Source organism: Stegastes partitus, unplaced genomic scaffold (assembly GCF_000690725.1).
Source record: "Stegastes partitus isolate 25-593 unplaced genomic scaffold, Stegastes_partitus-1.0.2 Scaffold86, whole genome shotgun sequence".
In the NCBI taxonomy this organism is placed as follows: domain Eukaryota; kingdom Metazoa; phylum Chordata; class Actinopteri; family Pomacentridae; genus Stegastes; species Stegastes partitus.
Window position 1 is genome coordinate 54106 of NW_007577817.1, and position 14084 is coordinate 68189.

Here is a 14084-nt window from a genome sequence, read left to right on the forward strand (position 1 = left end):
TCTATCACAGGGCTACACTTAGAGACAGACAACCAAGCACACTCACATTCACACCTACGGACAATTTAGAATCACCAATTAATCTTAGCATGTTTTTAGACTGTGTGGGAGGAAGCCGGAGAACCCGGAGAGAACCCACGCTGCACAGAGAGAACATAATAATCATAATCATAATCATAATAATAATAAGCCATCCATCCAAGAAAGATCCCGGTGCCCCCCAACTGGCGACCTTCTAGCTGCAAGGCAACAGTGCTACCAACTGCACCACCTTGCAATAGTAGTAATAGGAATCTTAATCGTAATAGTAATAGTAGTAATAGTAATAGTAATCATAGTAATAGTAGTAGTAGTAGTAGTAATGGTTGTAGTAGTAGTAGTCATAGTTGTTGTTGTTGTTGTTTTTGTTGTTGGTTTGCTATGCATATGTGTAATAGAAGCATAATTGTTGGGGCAAAATGCTTTGTAAAACTTGTTTTTAAGCAATTTTTTTTTTTTTCGTATTAGATTTGACTGGCGACAGTTTTAATTCCTCAGTGACAACTGAAGTTACAGTTATGGCTTTCTCTCCAGTCATTTAGATAGGGACCTAGTCTTGCTAGTTGGAAATAACTTGCCCAGAGGCGTGACTAAGATCGCTGCCAAGTGGCAAAACTTGCTCTCGAGGGAATTGACACAGAGTTTGGGCTCAGGAAATGTAATTACTTTTGAGTTCTTATAACATATTAGTCTTAAAACTCATATCAGCTATCTGTTGGTTGGACATTGATGTATTTAACACTGTATCGGACCCTTTCAGTATGCATATGTCTATGTGTACATACAATTTGTAACTATGTTCATGTTGCTTTAGAGTTTAAGTCTTCACATTATTTCATCACCTTAATGTGTTGTTTCTCTAAAGGTCAAATTATTGCAGTTAAACTTAAGTTGTATGTGTGAGTATGAGCACAGACTGTAAACACAAGTGTGTTTAGCTGTAGGGTAGAATGGGTTCTCGAATGCATCACACTAGCCTTTCTTGCTTCATTCATTCTACCTTGCTGCTGCTGACTGGAATACACCTGACTGAATGAATGACCAAGATTTCTGCTAATGTCCCTGTCTGTCTCATGTTTTGCGTATTTTTAAATTGTTTTTATTGTGTTTCTTTGCTTTTTAAAAGACATTTCCTTCAATTTGTTTTTTACTGTTGTCATTGTGTTATTGTGAACGCTTGTGTAAGCTGCTGCATAACAAATCGCTCTTCGGGGACAAATAATAAAGTTAAAGTTGAAGTTGAAGTTCTTTTGTTCCATATTGTGTTTCTTGTGGTTTCCTGCGTGTTATAGATCATCAAACCCCTTCTGCTCTCTCTGTGTTTCAGGGTTCTTGTTGCCATGTGTTAACTGCCTACTCACTCTGATCAAGTCCTGCTGTCACCAGCTACGCTAACTCAGCTCAGCTTTCTTTGAGGTAATCCGTCACCCACCCCTCCAAGTCCCATACCACCATTTCCCTGTCTATATGAGCACTGCCTAGCTAACCAGATCACCTTTCTGCCTGCCTAACTCTTGCTCCTGGCTCCGAGCACTCCCTCCTTCTCTACAACTGTCTGCAATAAACTGTGCTCAGCAGTGTCCACACCATTCTTATCTTGCCATGCATTTGAATCCACAACAATAACAGCTTTTGTGACAGAATGTAAGTCAGTGTAATGTACTCTGAACTGATGGTAACATGCTGTGTCTGTAACCATACCTGCTGACCCCATCTATGCACTTGCCCTCATTCAGACAAGGCATGCTGGCACATTCATCAATGTTGACCTCACAGTTTTGGCCCTGGAAGCCGGCCATGCAGTCACATGAGTACATGGCAACGTGGTCTCGACAGGTGGCGCCGTTCTGGCAAGGATGGACCTCACACTCATCGATCTCCACTTCACAGTTAATCCCTGCAGGAGACAGAGCAGGGATGGCAGTGGGCCAAGACATGAGACTGGCAACACACTAATTATCTTAACACAACAAAACAATAAAATAACCATGGAGCTGCCAGAAGCTCAGCTACAGACTGGCAACAACACAGAATAATGTTAATTTAATACAAGGACTGTTGCTAAAGTTCAATCAGTCTTGCTGTTCAGATTGAGGTAAACATACCGTAGCATACTGTCTGTGATGATTTCTACTGCCAGACGTACTGATATTTTTTGTCATACTCCTGAGAGGGACCAATTTTAAAGTCAGAAATGAAAAACAAAAATTCTGGATTTCTTCTTCTTTATCGTGCTTCAGGAAAACCTAAACTCAGCTAGTGTTTACATGACTCTGCTTCCTTCCTACTCTCTGTGCTCAAATATACTGCATTTTAATGCAGCCCAGTTCCCACTAAAGTTGTTCTCATTTCCATGCTTTTTGTGTTTTTGGTGTCAGAACAATGGAACAACTGTGCTGATGACTCAGCTGTGCTGAGAATTCAGTATTTTCATGTAAAATACCGTAGGCGGATATTGCACATGCGAGTGACACATGGTCACCATTGGGCTCCACAGGGAGGGACGTGGCACATTGGTTCTGATCTATAGCACGTGAGTTACCACGAGGTCGATTTGTGTATGTGTTGCGAACAGTTCAGTTTTGTGGGAAATTTGCTGGTGAATCTGTGAAGCTAAGACTGTACTGCACTGACTTTCCGGTTAGGCTGCTCCACCCTTGAAAGTGTGGTACATTTTTGGCTGTGTTTTACTGACTCCGACTATTATACAGCAGGTAATACAGCTGTAATATTTAATGATAAAAGTAAACTAAACCAAAAATTATGGTAACTGTCTTTAATGTAGTCATATGTTTAGAAGTACCCCTCAGCACTGAGCGAGCAACATGACATTATTCTACAGTATTGTAGCATGTACGATGAGTATCAAGCCAAAAATACATCAACCCCTGAAGTTGATACAATCATTCTACCAAGGTGTATAGATAATCCATCACACATACGATATCCAGTCTGATCTGAGAACAATTGTAGACCATTTCATTGCATGAGGCTTGCCGAGTGCAATGAAATGGTCTCAAATTTCATGAAATTGGAAAGTGAACCAAACGACAATAACTAATTTATTATTGTTTTTAAATCAAAATCTTCTCAGGCTGCTTGCCTGCAAAGCACTTTCTGATTTACTTTACTTTACTTTACTTTATTTAATTGAATTTCCCTTCTGGGATAAATAAAGTATTTTTCATTTCATTCATTTACAATGAAAATAAATGTATTCACACTGGATACTTTTTTGTTTTGGTTTGTTTGTTGTTTTTTTTTTTCATTAATTAAAATTCAGAAATGTTATATATATAAATATGTATTTCTAATTAGATATATGTTATATCAGTGAAAAACATTTTTGCTTGTTTACTAACTGGACCCTGGCCTCCACTGGGCAAAGCAAGTGGAGTTAGTCTGCTCTGAAGTATTTAACCCTTTAAACCTCTTGGTACTTGAGCCTTGCATTAAAGTGTCTTCTCTGATTGTAGTTTTATTTGCGTTTTTACCTGAAATGAGTTTACAGCAGTCAATGACTGCTTAAAAATGAAAATGGTCAAATGTATTCATTATCAATAAGAGTTTGTTAGCTAGGAGGTGGTCAAAAAGCATCAGTCTCTCCTTTCAAAAGCCCAGCCAGTTGAAAAGTTGACCTACTTCACACAGTGTATTACCTTTAAAGCCTGGAGCGCAGTCACACCTGTAGTGATCCACCTCATCCAAACATGTGCCATTGTTTTGACAAGGTCGGGAGGCACACTCGTTGATGTCCAAGTCACAGTGGTAGCCTTGAAATCCAGGCACACAGAAACACTGGTAGGCATTGACCCCGTCTTTACAGATGGCTCCATTCTGACAGGGCTCAGAGTGGCACTCATCAGTGTTTTCCTCACAGTTTGTTCCCTGGTACCCAGCAGCACACTGGCACCGAGGCCCAATGTCAGGGATGTCTATACATTTGCCACCGTTCTGGCATGTTTCCTCTGAACAAGTGGTCACATTGCCCTGGCAGTCCCCCCCCCCAAATCCAATGGGACAGTGACACAAATAGCCATTGAGTCCATTGACACAATAGGACTTAATACCCTTGCAGGGGTTGCTCTGACATTCATCTATATCCTGGGTGCAGTTGAGCCCTGTGAAGCCGTCTGGGCAGTGGCAGGTGAAATTATCAGTCCCAGGTGTGCTGGTGCAGTTGGTACAAGGTGCCATGATGCAGGCATCATACAGCTCATCACAGTTTTTGCCCATGTACCACACGGGTCCTTTGGGGCACAGGCATACATAGTCTCCCAGGTGGTCGAGACATGTGGCACCATTGTAGCAGGGAGATGATAAACACTTGTCTGCTGCTGCTGTACACAGGAAGCCTGGAATGAAACAACAAACTAGCTGTTAAAGTTGTAATGGGCAATGATTTTCAATTTAAAAACAAACAAACAAATAAATATCCATAGAGCCCTGCATCCCTACTGACATGAAAATTCATCTTACTCTAAAGAAATGTTTTTGTTAATCTTCAAGCTAAATGTGTAAGATGGCAAAACTAGATTTAAAATAAAAATGTATTACTGTAATATATGAAGTTTCAGAGAACCAAGTCATACTAATATCTTTTGCCTTTGTTGTATCTTTGGTATCTGATGTAAAACTTTACCAAGTTTGTTAACAGAAGCATGCTGACAAGGTTGCACTGACTCAAATCAAAGGATTTCTGGGTAATTTGGGAAAAAATTGTAATAATTTCCAAAAGGTATTAAAACTGTATTGTCTCCTCATGATTAACAACTGACACACATTGCTAAAGTGTTGAACATAGCTGATGGCTGCATCAACAGCATCTTCATGTTCAAGCTGTATTAATGAATGTTATTAACAATGGACACAACTGTAACGATAAATTTGTAAGCTGTCATTCCTGGAAATTCCGTTTGGAAAAGTGGAGTTGATCTTAAATCTCACAATCAAACACAGTCCATGCAGCAAAAATGTGACAGGAGCAAAAAAGAAAGAAAAATAAAAATCCAAAAAGTGCTTAGAGTACAGAGGATGAAAAAGGATGAATAGTTGAGAAGAATCACAAAAAAAACATGTCTAAATCAAAATCGAGTGCCATCAGTAGAAACACAAACAAATTTCAAAGACAAGAAAAAAAAAAACATTTTAAAAACATTAAACATAAATCAGTTTCTTCAATAAAAATATGCCATATACCCCGTTACAATCTGATCATTCATCACAGCATGTCCTTCAGACTAGTTTACTGATACATACTCTATCAAAGTCTCATATAAAGACACACAACAGTGAAAAACTGAATGAATTGAGTACCTGTTGGCAGGCGCACTACACTATTTTTGCCCTTAAGCTTCAGCTGTGTTACTCCTGGGCTTATGCAGTGGGCTACCAGCAACCCTGACCTCTAGAAGTGCTTAGAAACCAATGTGCCGATGAAGTGTTACAAAGCCTGTCTTTCCTCTCGACTTAAGGTCAGAGCAGATGGTGTTAGAAGTAAATGTATTACATGGGTGAGCTGGCAGCTGTCAAGGTTGTCAATGAAAGTGTCTCTCACTGATATTTGTACATAGTTCAGAGCTTTAGGCTGTTAAAAAAACGAGTACTGTTGATATTAGACACTTGCATTAAATAATTTTCTTAAAAATAGTTAGCACAAAAAACAATAGTTAGCAAAAATATCTAGCACATAGATGTTTCTTTCTTCTCTGGTAGAGCGAAATCAGGTGATGTCAGCCAGTCAGGCTGTCCATCTGTCTGACACTTTGTCTATTGCAAAAAGCTCAGCAACTACTGGCCGAACTGCTATAACATTCTCAAAGAATCATAATTTTGCTAATACCCCTGACACTCTTATGCAGCATTTGTACACAAAGATATAGGACTTACTTAATACATCCAGAGGACAGATGCTCTTCTGAGCTTTCTTCTTGAGTGACATGTTTCCATGCTCTAAATGTTCGCTTTATGCACTACATACATGAATGATAGACTTCTGTGGGATTTGCTGTGGTTACTCATGGCTGGCTAAGATGGCCTTTTTACCAGCACTAATGTTCATTTGAAGTTGTCACTGCACACAAGGTATGCATTCATGCTCCACGGTGCTAATGCTCATCAGCATGTTGTTGTAGGGTGCAATGAAGACCTATGATCAATGAAGCCGTGTTTCTTTTTCAGCAAAGTAAAACACATTTCATGCAGTTCTGGCACCGATAGCAACAAGTACCAATTATAAGATGACAACATGTTAATCCTCTGAATCCATTTTTGGACATTTTTTTCCTGTCCTGCACTTCCTTGGAAACAGCACAACTGTGGCTAGTAGAAAAAAAGAGAGAAAAAAACCCAAAAAACTGAAGTACCCTCTGTCCAGTATGACACAGAAAAAGAATTGACAAAAGTTGAAGTTGTTTGACTATTGATTTAAAATAAATTGAAAATTAACATGTACAATTTTTTTTGTTCCAAGTGTAACACAATATTGAAAGAAATGCTGGCTCAGCATACGATAGATATTTTATTGCTTTACAATTTGACAGCCTTTAAAAACCAGACATGTTCACACTGCTTTACCCATCCACTCAAGGAAACTCTGTTTCACCATGCTAAATGGATCTTTCTCCAAGCTAAATGTTCAACTTGCTGACAGTTTTATATACCATGCCATTTATTTTTATTGATCAAGTATGTTTTATTTTCCTCTCAATCTCTCTAATGTGTTTCCATACACGTCTGCTCTCTGCTCTGTATACACAGCTTGCAGTTCAGCTAAAACATGACTGTAGTTGAGTCACTCATGACTATATACCCTGTTGTGGCAAGAAGTGTTGTATATTTAGTTTTTTACTAAATAAAGACATTAAAAGTTTATTTTTGAAAGAGAAATGCAGTATTTAGTAATGTTGTTGAAATTACAATTTTAAGCTTATATTTGATTGAGTTCTCTGATGGAAGCGCACATCACACAAGTTGTTCAAATACTGTCAAAAAGCTGAAACTCTGGATTCTTTCAAATTGAACAGTTCCTGGCATGTCATTTTGACAATTTTTTAAAAAACAAAACATGTCTTTTAAATATGCAAGGCAATTTTGGGGTTCAGAGTGTTAACTGACAAAGATTGTGCAGAGACAAAGTAAGGTGACTTCATTAAAAGAGAGTACACAACAAGCAAAATATTCTTCACTGAGAGGTGTGATGTTACTTCCTCTGTGATGCAAAATCCCAGAGTATAGAGATGAGCACGGTTACAATTTATTGCTCATAAATGCAGCTTTTCATTCTACAAAGAACTGTTTTTTGTTTTTTGTTTTATTTTTTCTTTCTTTCTTTCTTTTTTCTCTCATTCAACAGTTTTACAGTCTGGCTATAAAATGCCTCTAAGGTAGAAGCAACACCTGTATGTCAAGCAGGCCAGTTCTGACAACACCTTTTGTGTCATGTCTTTCTCCTAACAAGTTGTTAGAAAGGTGTCAGAAACATATGGAATCACAGTACTGTAGGGTGTTTTGGGTGAAGATCTCCTGATAAAATGTAATGCTTCTATGCTAACAATATCCCAGTAACAATGTGTTTATAACTTCCCTCCAACACTTACAGTTCATTCCTTATTTCCCACTGTATCTACTATAACACCCTCAGTTCCTCTCACATACATCTGCTACCACTTGTTTTATCTGCTCTAACACTGAGCCTTCCTCCTCACATCAGTGTCTCATTTCTCTTCCCACCCATCTACCTAAGAGCTACAGTGTTGTTTGTGCTTCCTTTGTTTTTATTTGATTGCTGACAACAAGCCCCAGCATGGTGTTTAGAACCTAAGCTAGTATTTGGTCTAACATGTATGATGACTAGGAAGTTTTTCTGATGCTTTTTAGTCTTTGATGAGTTTCTGAATCCTTTTTTGAATTATTTCACCAAAAGGTCTAAAGTTTAAAGGTCTAACCTGTAGAGTGTGCCACTCATATGATTATAGAACTCTGAATTTTAACATATATAGATAAATGCAACTCAATAAATTATTCAATAAATGCTTCATTCAATTCAAAAGGTTTTTAATTTTTTTGAAAGTATGAAAGTAAGGTAACTACATCAACCAATTTATAATGTTCTTTGTCTAATTGGTTTCTCGTTTGTTTGTTTTAATATTGTCTTACCCACTATTACTTTGTCTACTTTCATTAATTCAAAGTAATAATAGATTCAATTTAATTCATCAATTCACAATGTTTCCAAAAGTGAATCGCTTTACTTTTCGCAGTTTAGTTAACATGTAACTGGATTTATCTATTCCAGCCCTCCAAGCTTTATTTTATGTAGTTCAATAGTTTTTTTGTAGGACTTTGTAATTAACACATATACCAGTGGCCATATAGTTTAACTATAACAACCTAAAATACACTGTAAAACTGAATCTTAAAAAAGAAAAGTGCCCCAATAATTCTGTGTCACCAGAAAAACTGTGAAATAAGTAAAAATACCCACTTGTGAAAATATGGTATTTCTTTTTTTTTTTTTTTATCAATTAAAATACAGATTTTGAATGTTTTATGAAAATATTTACATGTAAAAACAATGAAATGACCTATAAACCTGGAAACATGTTATACTACAAATAATTAGGCTTAATGCTGCTATAAACTGTTGTATTATTAGGTTTTATTAAACCGTTTTATGTTTTGTTTTGTTCTTTTCAACTAAAAAAAGTCATAGTCATCAATTGTAGCTGGAGTTTCTGCATGTCACTTTGCATCAAAATCTATGTTTGACAGGCCTTTAATGTAGCCCACATCCACTTTTACAATTAATAGGTTTGCCTTTGAAAAACAGTTGAAACACTAGTATTAAACAGATTCTAATGTGTTTATTACAATTACAAGTATACAGTATGCAGTTAATTTTAGATGATGTCATTTATTTATATTAACATTTTAAATCTTACAATCTTATACACAGTAATAAAAAAGATGCCACCGTGTTTCACATGTGAGCCAAATGCAAACAGAATTAGAATATGTTGCAGTATGTGACTCAAGTTTTACAGCAGAGCTGGTATGTTTAATGTCTCTTCCTCCTTATCTCAACTCAAGCTGTGATGCCATTTCTGGTGGCATCATTTCCTCTGTCTTGCATCATTTTTCTGTATTGGTCTCTTTTATCTCCCTCTGCTGACTCCCACTTGTTCTGAGATGACTTTTTATTTATTTCTTTTTGTTTTGTTGTTTGCTTTGGTCTTGTATGTTAAAATAAGCATAAATCCTTTCCAGGAGTTGCTTCTAAAGAGTCCCAAGCAAGCTGCTCCTGTCACATGTTTGTCCTCACTGTGGATTTCTTATTGCAACAAAAAAAAGTCCTTCACTTCTATGGAAACAGCACAATCATGCCTAGAAGTAGAGAGAACTCAGAAATCTCTAGTGTGCAGTATGACACAGTTATAATGCCATAAATCATAAAAAGTGAAAAACAAACTACAGCTGATTTTCTTTGATTTTTTTCTTTCACAGAAATTGAAAAAAAAAAAAAAAAGGAATTTACAACATTTTGCAAAGTTCATGGAAACTGAAATCAGCATATACATTATTTTTTCAAGTGCCTAAGTGTTACCAATCCTAAAAAAAAATAAAAAATAAAATGTGGTCTACACACTATAGATTTTTTTAAACTTACATTTTTTAATTTGTTTCCATGTTTATCTCCCCTCTGGTCTGTGTAAACACATCCTGCAGTTCAGCCAAGAGGTCCCTGAATATTTGTCATGACATTGAGTCACTAATTGATTCTTCATTAAAACTGAGAAGCACAGAAATGTTTTGTATTTTACATAATCTGATGAAATTGATTCATTTTTGCTGTTTTTGTCCATTTTTTTTTGTTTCTGGCAATAACAATTGGTGTAATGTTGGCGATTTATTTATTTTATTTTTTTTATATAACATGTCTTTTAAACCCACCAATTGGTTTTTTAGGTTCAGAGAGTCAACCTGTAGCCTTATGGATGTGAAGTGGGCTGACAAGGACAGCAGGAATCTCCTCACTATTCACCTCTTCATCCAAACACAATCAACCCCTCACACATTCCAGGGAACTGATAACTGCTGCTCCTCCTACACAATCACTGAGCACTTCATAGATTATGTCCAGACAGCGTTGATCCCCGGCACTGACTGGTACTAGCATCTCAGGCCAACAATAACACAGTGCAGAGCTGTGAGCAGGTAGAGGGATGTCAGGATCAGACTGCTTACACTCTCCAGAGACCACAGCTGTCTCTATAGAGAAGAGTTTGCTTTAACAAAGACACATTACCACTCTGGTTGCACGGTGGCTCAGTAGTTAGCACCGTTGCCTCACAGCGAGAGTCCCGGCCTGGGGTCTGTCTGTGTGGAGTTTGTATGTTCTCCCTGAGCAGCATGGGTTCTCATCAGGTTCCCCCCAAGTCTTGTACAGTAGTGCAAACCCAAGTAGTGCTTCAGTACATAAAGTAAAGCATTTCACATAATCTTGAGCTCCATGTGTCCTAAAGCTCACCAATGAGCCACACTGTTATATAACTTGTTCATTCATTACTATGAGCACACACACCAGCCAAAATGCTCACTGCAGCACCAATTATGTTTTCATCCTCAGATAAAAATAGTCCCCCAAAAATGCACACATTCTGCTTGTTTGTATTTTGCTTTAGTTGCCAATTATTAAAATATTGACAAAAATTGCTACATTTTGGACATGGTAGACTACAGGGTCAGCCTTTGTGAAATGAGTCTTTAAAGCAAGAAACACCTTGTGCAAACACACAGCCTAAATATGACGACAATAATTTCTCACAGTGTGTTCTTGCATGAACACACACACAAAGGAAGTCAACGGTTGTAATAACATGTGACACTTGTGAAGCACACAGGATCAGCGTTATTAAGATGACTTAAGTCTTTCAGAGATTTTATAGATCAGATTTTGTTTCACACTTCGCAGGTGTAAAAGGCAGGAGAGGAAAGTGTTCACTCTGAGTCATGGCAATAGAAACATAAAGTCAACAGAAAGTCCTGCTGCAAGGCAGCGGAAGCAGCAACACTGTGAATCATAGAGAAAGGGAAGCCCCTGGCTAACACACAAGTTGAGCTTAGAGGAATTTTACTGAATCACCACAAGAGACTGGCAGCTCTGGCTGGCCTCAGCTTTGTGTTCCAAAGGCTCCACAGCAGGTGGCTGCTTTGTTTTATACAAGAAAAATGCACAAATCCTCTCTGACTTGGTCACAGTTGCACAGTGAGTCTGGACATACATCTTAAGAAAATACATCCAAGAAAAAAATAATATATATATATATTTTTTTATGCATATATATATATATATATATACATATATATAGGATGGAGAGAAAAAACAAAGGAGTGGAGGACCACAGCCAACACTGCATCACTTCTAAGTCAAAGTTAATCTAAAGGCTTGATCACAGCTACACTGAATTCCATCACAATTAGTACGAGTATTTAGAGCAATTAGTCAATCAGTTGGCTCCTTCCACATCGTTTGAAAGCGTTTTTCCATTACTAAGCAGAATACTTTAGGTTTATATACATTATGTGTGAATGTTTTTCTACACATATTTTTTTCTTTTATGTCACTAGCTTCCAACACCTATTAGGACAACTTTTTTTTTTTTTTTTAATTAGTCACAGTTTTATACTGACATTATGAAACTGCAGTGAGAAATGCATTTGTCTCCTGTGTGTGTATCATCTGGAAATGACAGCACTCAAGAGCCTGATGGAGGTGACTGAATACAGTTCGTCAAGTGTGTTTGCCTCTTTCCTAACACTGCTGTTGGGTTGGTTAAAGGCAACAGTTTCACATTTGTGGACCTTTTCCACTAAAAACTCCATCTTGCTCAACTTTCCAAGTTGCTTCCAACTATGTTTTTGATTCACTTTTCAATAATACAATAGTCTAAACAGGCAAACCCTGCACCGTACAGTCCCTGTCTTTCTCCTCTTCATCTTGTCACTTAAATGCTGCCTCTCATGTGTGTCTTTTTCTTTGAAAAATACAAGCAGAGTGCCAGGTCTCTTGTCACACTCCTTAATACGCAGCACCCCCTCCTTTCAAAGCAGAGACAAAAAAAAAAGTTGTGCAGCAGTGCAGTCGGACACTGAGCTCGTTACCATGGTGATCTTTAACAATGCCACCCCCAGCCAATCCTTGTCACTATTTAAACGAGCTTCAGACGCTTCACACAAATGAAGGTCACGGGAAAAATAGGTCAACAGGGTTTCATAAGGTTGACTAACAATCCCTTCTCATACACACCCAGACACATCGTGGGATGGGTGCTGCACCAGATTCATCACACGTGAGGACGGCACAGGAAAAACAGCTACTTTTAGTTGTCTTAATTTATCATCTGCCACAGTATAAATCAGGCAGTTTTAACATATGTTGTAACTAACATATTCAAATTTGTGAGACATTAAAACTTGTAGTAGCAATTTATTGTTATTGTTTATTGTTATTTCTAATAATTTCCTGGAGAGTTTTCTAATTACAGAGAAAATATGTGTTTCCTTATTCATTTATAAATGCATGTTTTACCTTTTCAGTAATCATGTAATATTCTCCATTTGGTTTACTTGTTGCTTGTATGTGTACATGCACTTGTTGAAGGAGATGACTTACCCAGTTTGAACATCATCATGGTGATCAGCACCGTCCTCTGATATCTGGACCAAGGTCTTCCAAAGTCCATGATAAAGCAGTCTGCTGAAGATTCCAGTCAGTGTAAAGTGATGCTGTCAATGCACAGGTTCTCCATGCAGCACACTGCAGCGCTCCATCCAGGCTGCTCCAAGCTAGCTGCTAAGAGCGAACCAGCATCCCGTTGGCCGACCACTGGGACTGGGTCTGAATGTGTGTCAGCGTGCGTTTTGGAGTTAAAGTGTGTGTGTGAGTTTCTCAGGGGACCAAGCAGGGATGGAGTAAGGCAGAGTAATCACCCCAGCAGAGAGTGACGGGAGGAAAACTTGGGATGGAGTCATGGATTGGACTCATCCAACCACTGGATCACCAAACTGAGATCACTGCTCACAGCCATTGTTTCCACACTCATATGGTTTTCAGGAATTCTTATTGCACAATCATGCACTTCAGTCCACTTAGGTATTGGTCAGCAAATTAAATAATTAAGGTAGCATCATGGAAATATATATAAAATATATATATATATATATATAAATTTGAACAAAACCCAACTGGTAACAACTTAATATGAACTTTATGATGACAATTGAGATTAAATTATGCATTTTTTTCTTTCTTTTTTTTTTCATTCAGTTATGCACTAAATTATTATTTTTTTCCCTTTTTTCTGTGTTGACATCCAAGCGCTAATGTCACAGTGTCATGATAGGTTCTATGATCTGGGCCAATACTCATTTGTGTCATTATTATATTTTCATGGTGAAAAAGAAGTAAAGATAACTTCCCCAACAGAATTAACTGAGGTGGTTATTTTGTGTCTCACATTCACTCCCAGGAATCTTTCTCATCATCTGCTTTTATGATGCAGTTTTTAGTTTGCAGCAGGAATACCATTCTCCATCTTGATAAAGTTTGGTAGACTTTGAAAACACCTTTGGAAATTCTGTAAGTTCAAGACTTCATTATTTTGTCTGTAACATTATCTGATATTGCATAAATGTGTCAAAACATTGCTAATGAATCAAACCAATAATAAATGTAAGTCTACATGTCTCTTCATGGTTCATGATTCATCTCCCTTTTCAGATATGACTTGTTCTGAGATTACAGTTTACAGACTCCATGTGTACCTAGCAAACTCAACGAGGACCTGGTAGCAGTCAACGCATCCAACTAACTGCTACAAAAACCACAGTGTCTTTTTGAGCTTAACATTTGTATTCCTACAAATATTAAATACACAAGATGGAGCCTGTCAATACAACTGCTTCCACTCAGCTAAATCTCATCCTGAACCTACAGAAATCTCTTTGCTGGATAGATACACGTGAAGTTGACATAAGAAATTTTT

At 37.6% G+C, this 14084-nt stretch overlaps 1 protein-coding gene across 1 annotated transcript in view; it reads right to left on the reverse strand.

Moving 5' to 3' along the window:
- The window catches only part of LOC103353841 (protein crumbs homolog 1-like), a 30982-nt gene extending 18200 nt beyond the window's left edge, over positions 1–12782 (reverse strand). Inside the window, exons 1-3 of the mRNA XM_008277002.1 lie at positions 12713–12782; positions 3699–4394; positions 1741–1936 (exon numbers count right to left, since the gene is read on the reverse strand). Of these exons, the coding sequence (XP_008275224.1) occupies positions 1741–1936; positions 3699–4394; positions 12713–12782 (962 nt within the window). The remainder of the gene's footprint in view (positions 1–1740; positions 1937–3698; positions 4395–12712) is intronic.
- Between the last annotated feature and the right edge of the window lie 1302 nt (positions 12783–14084).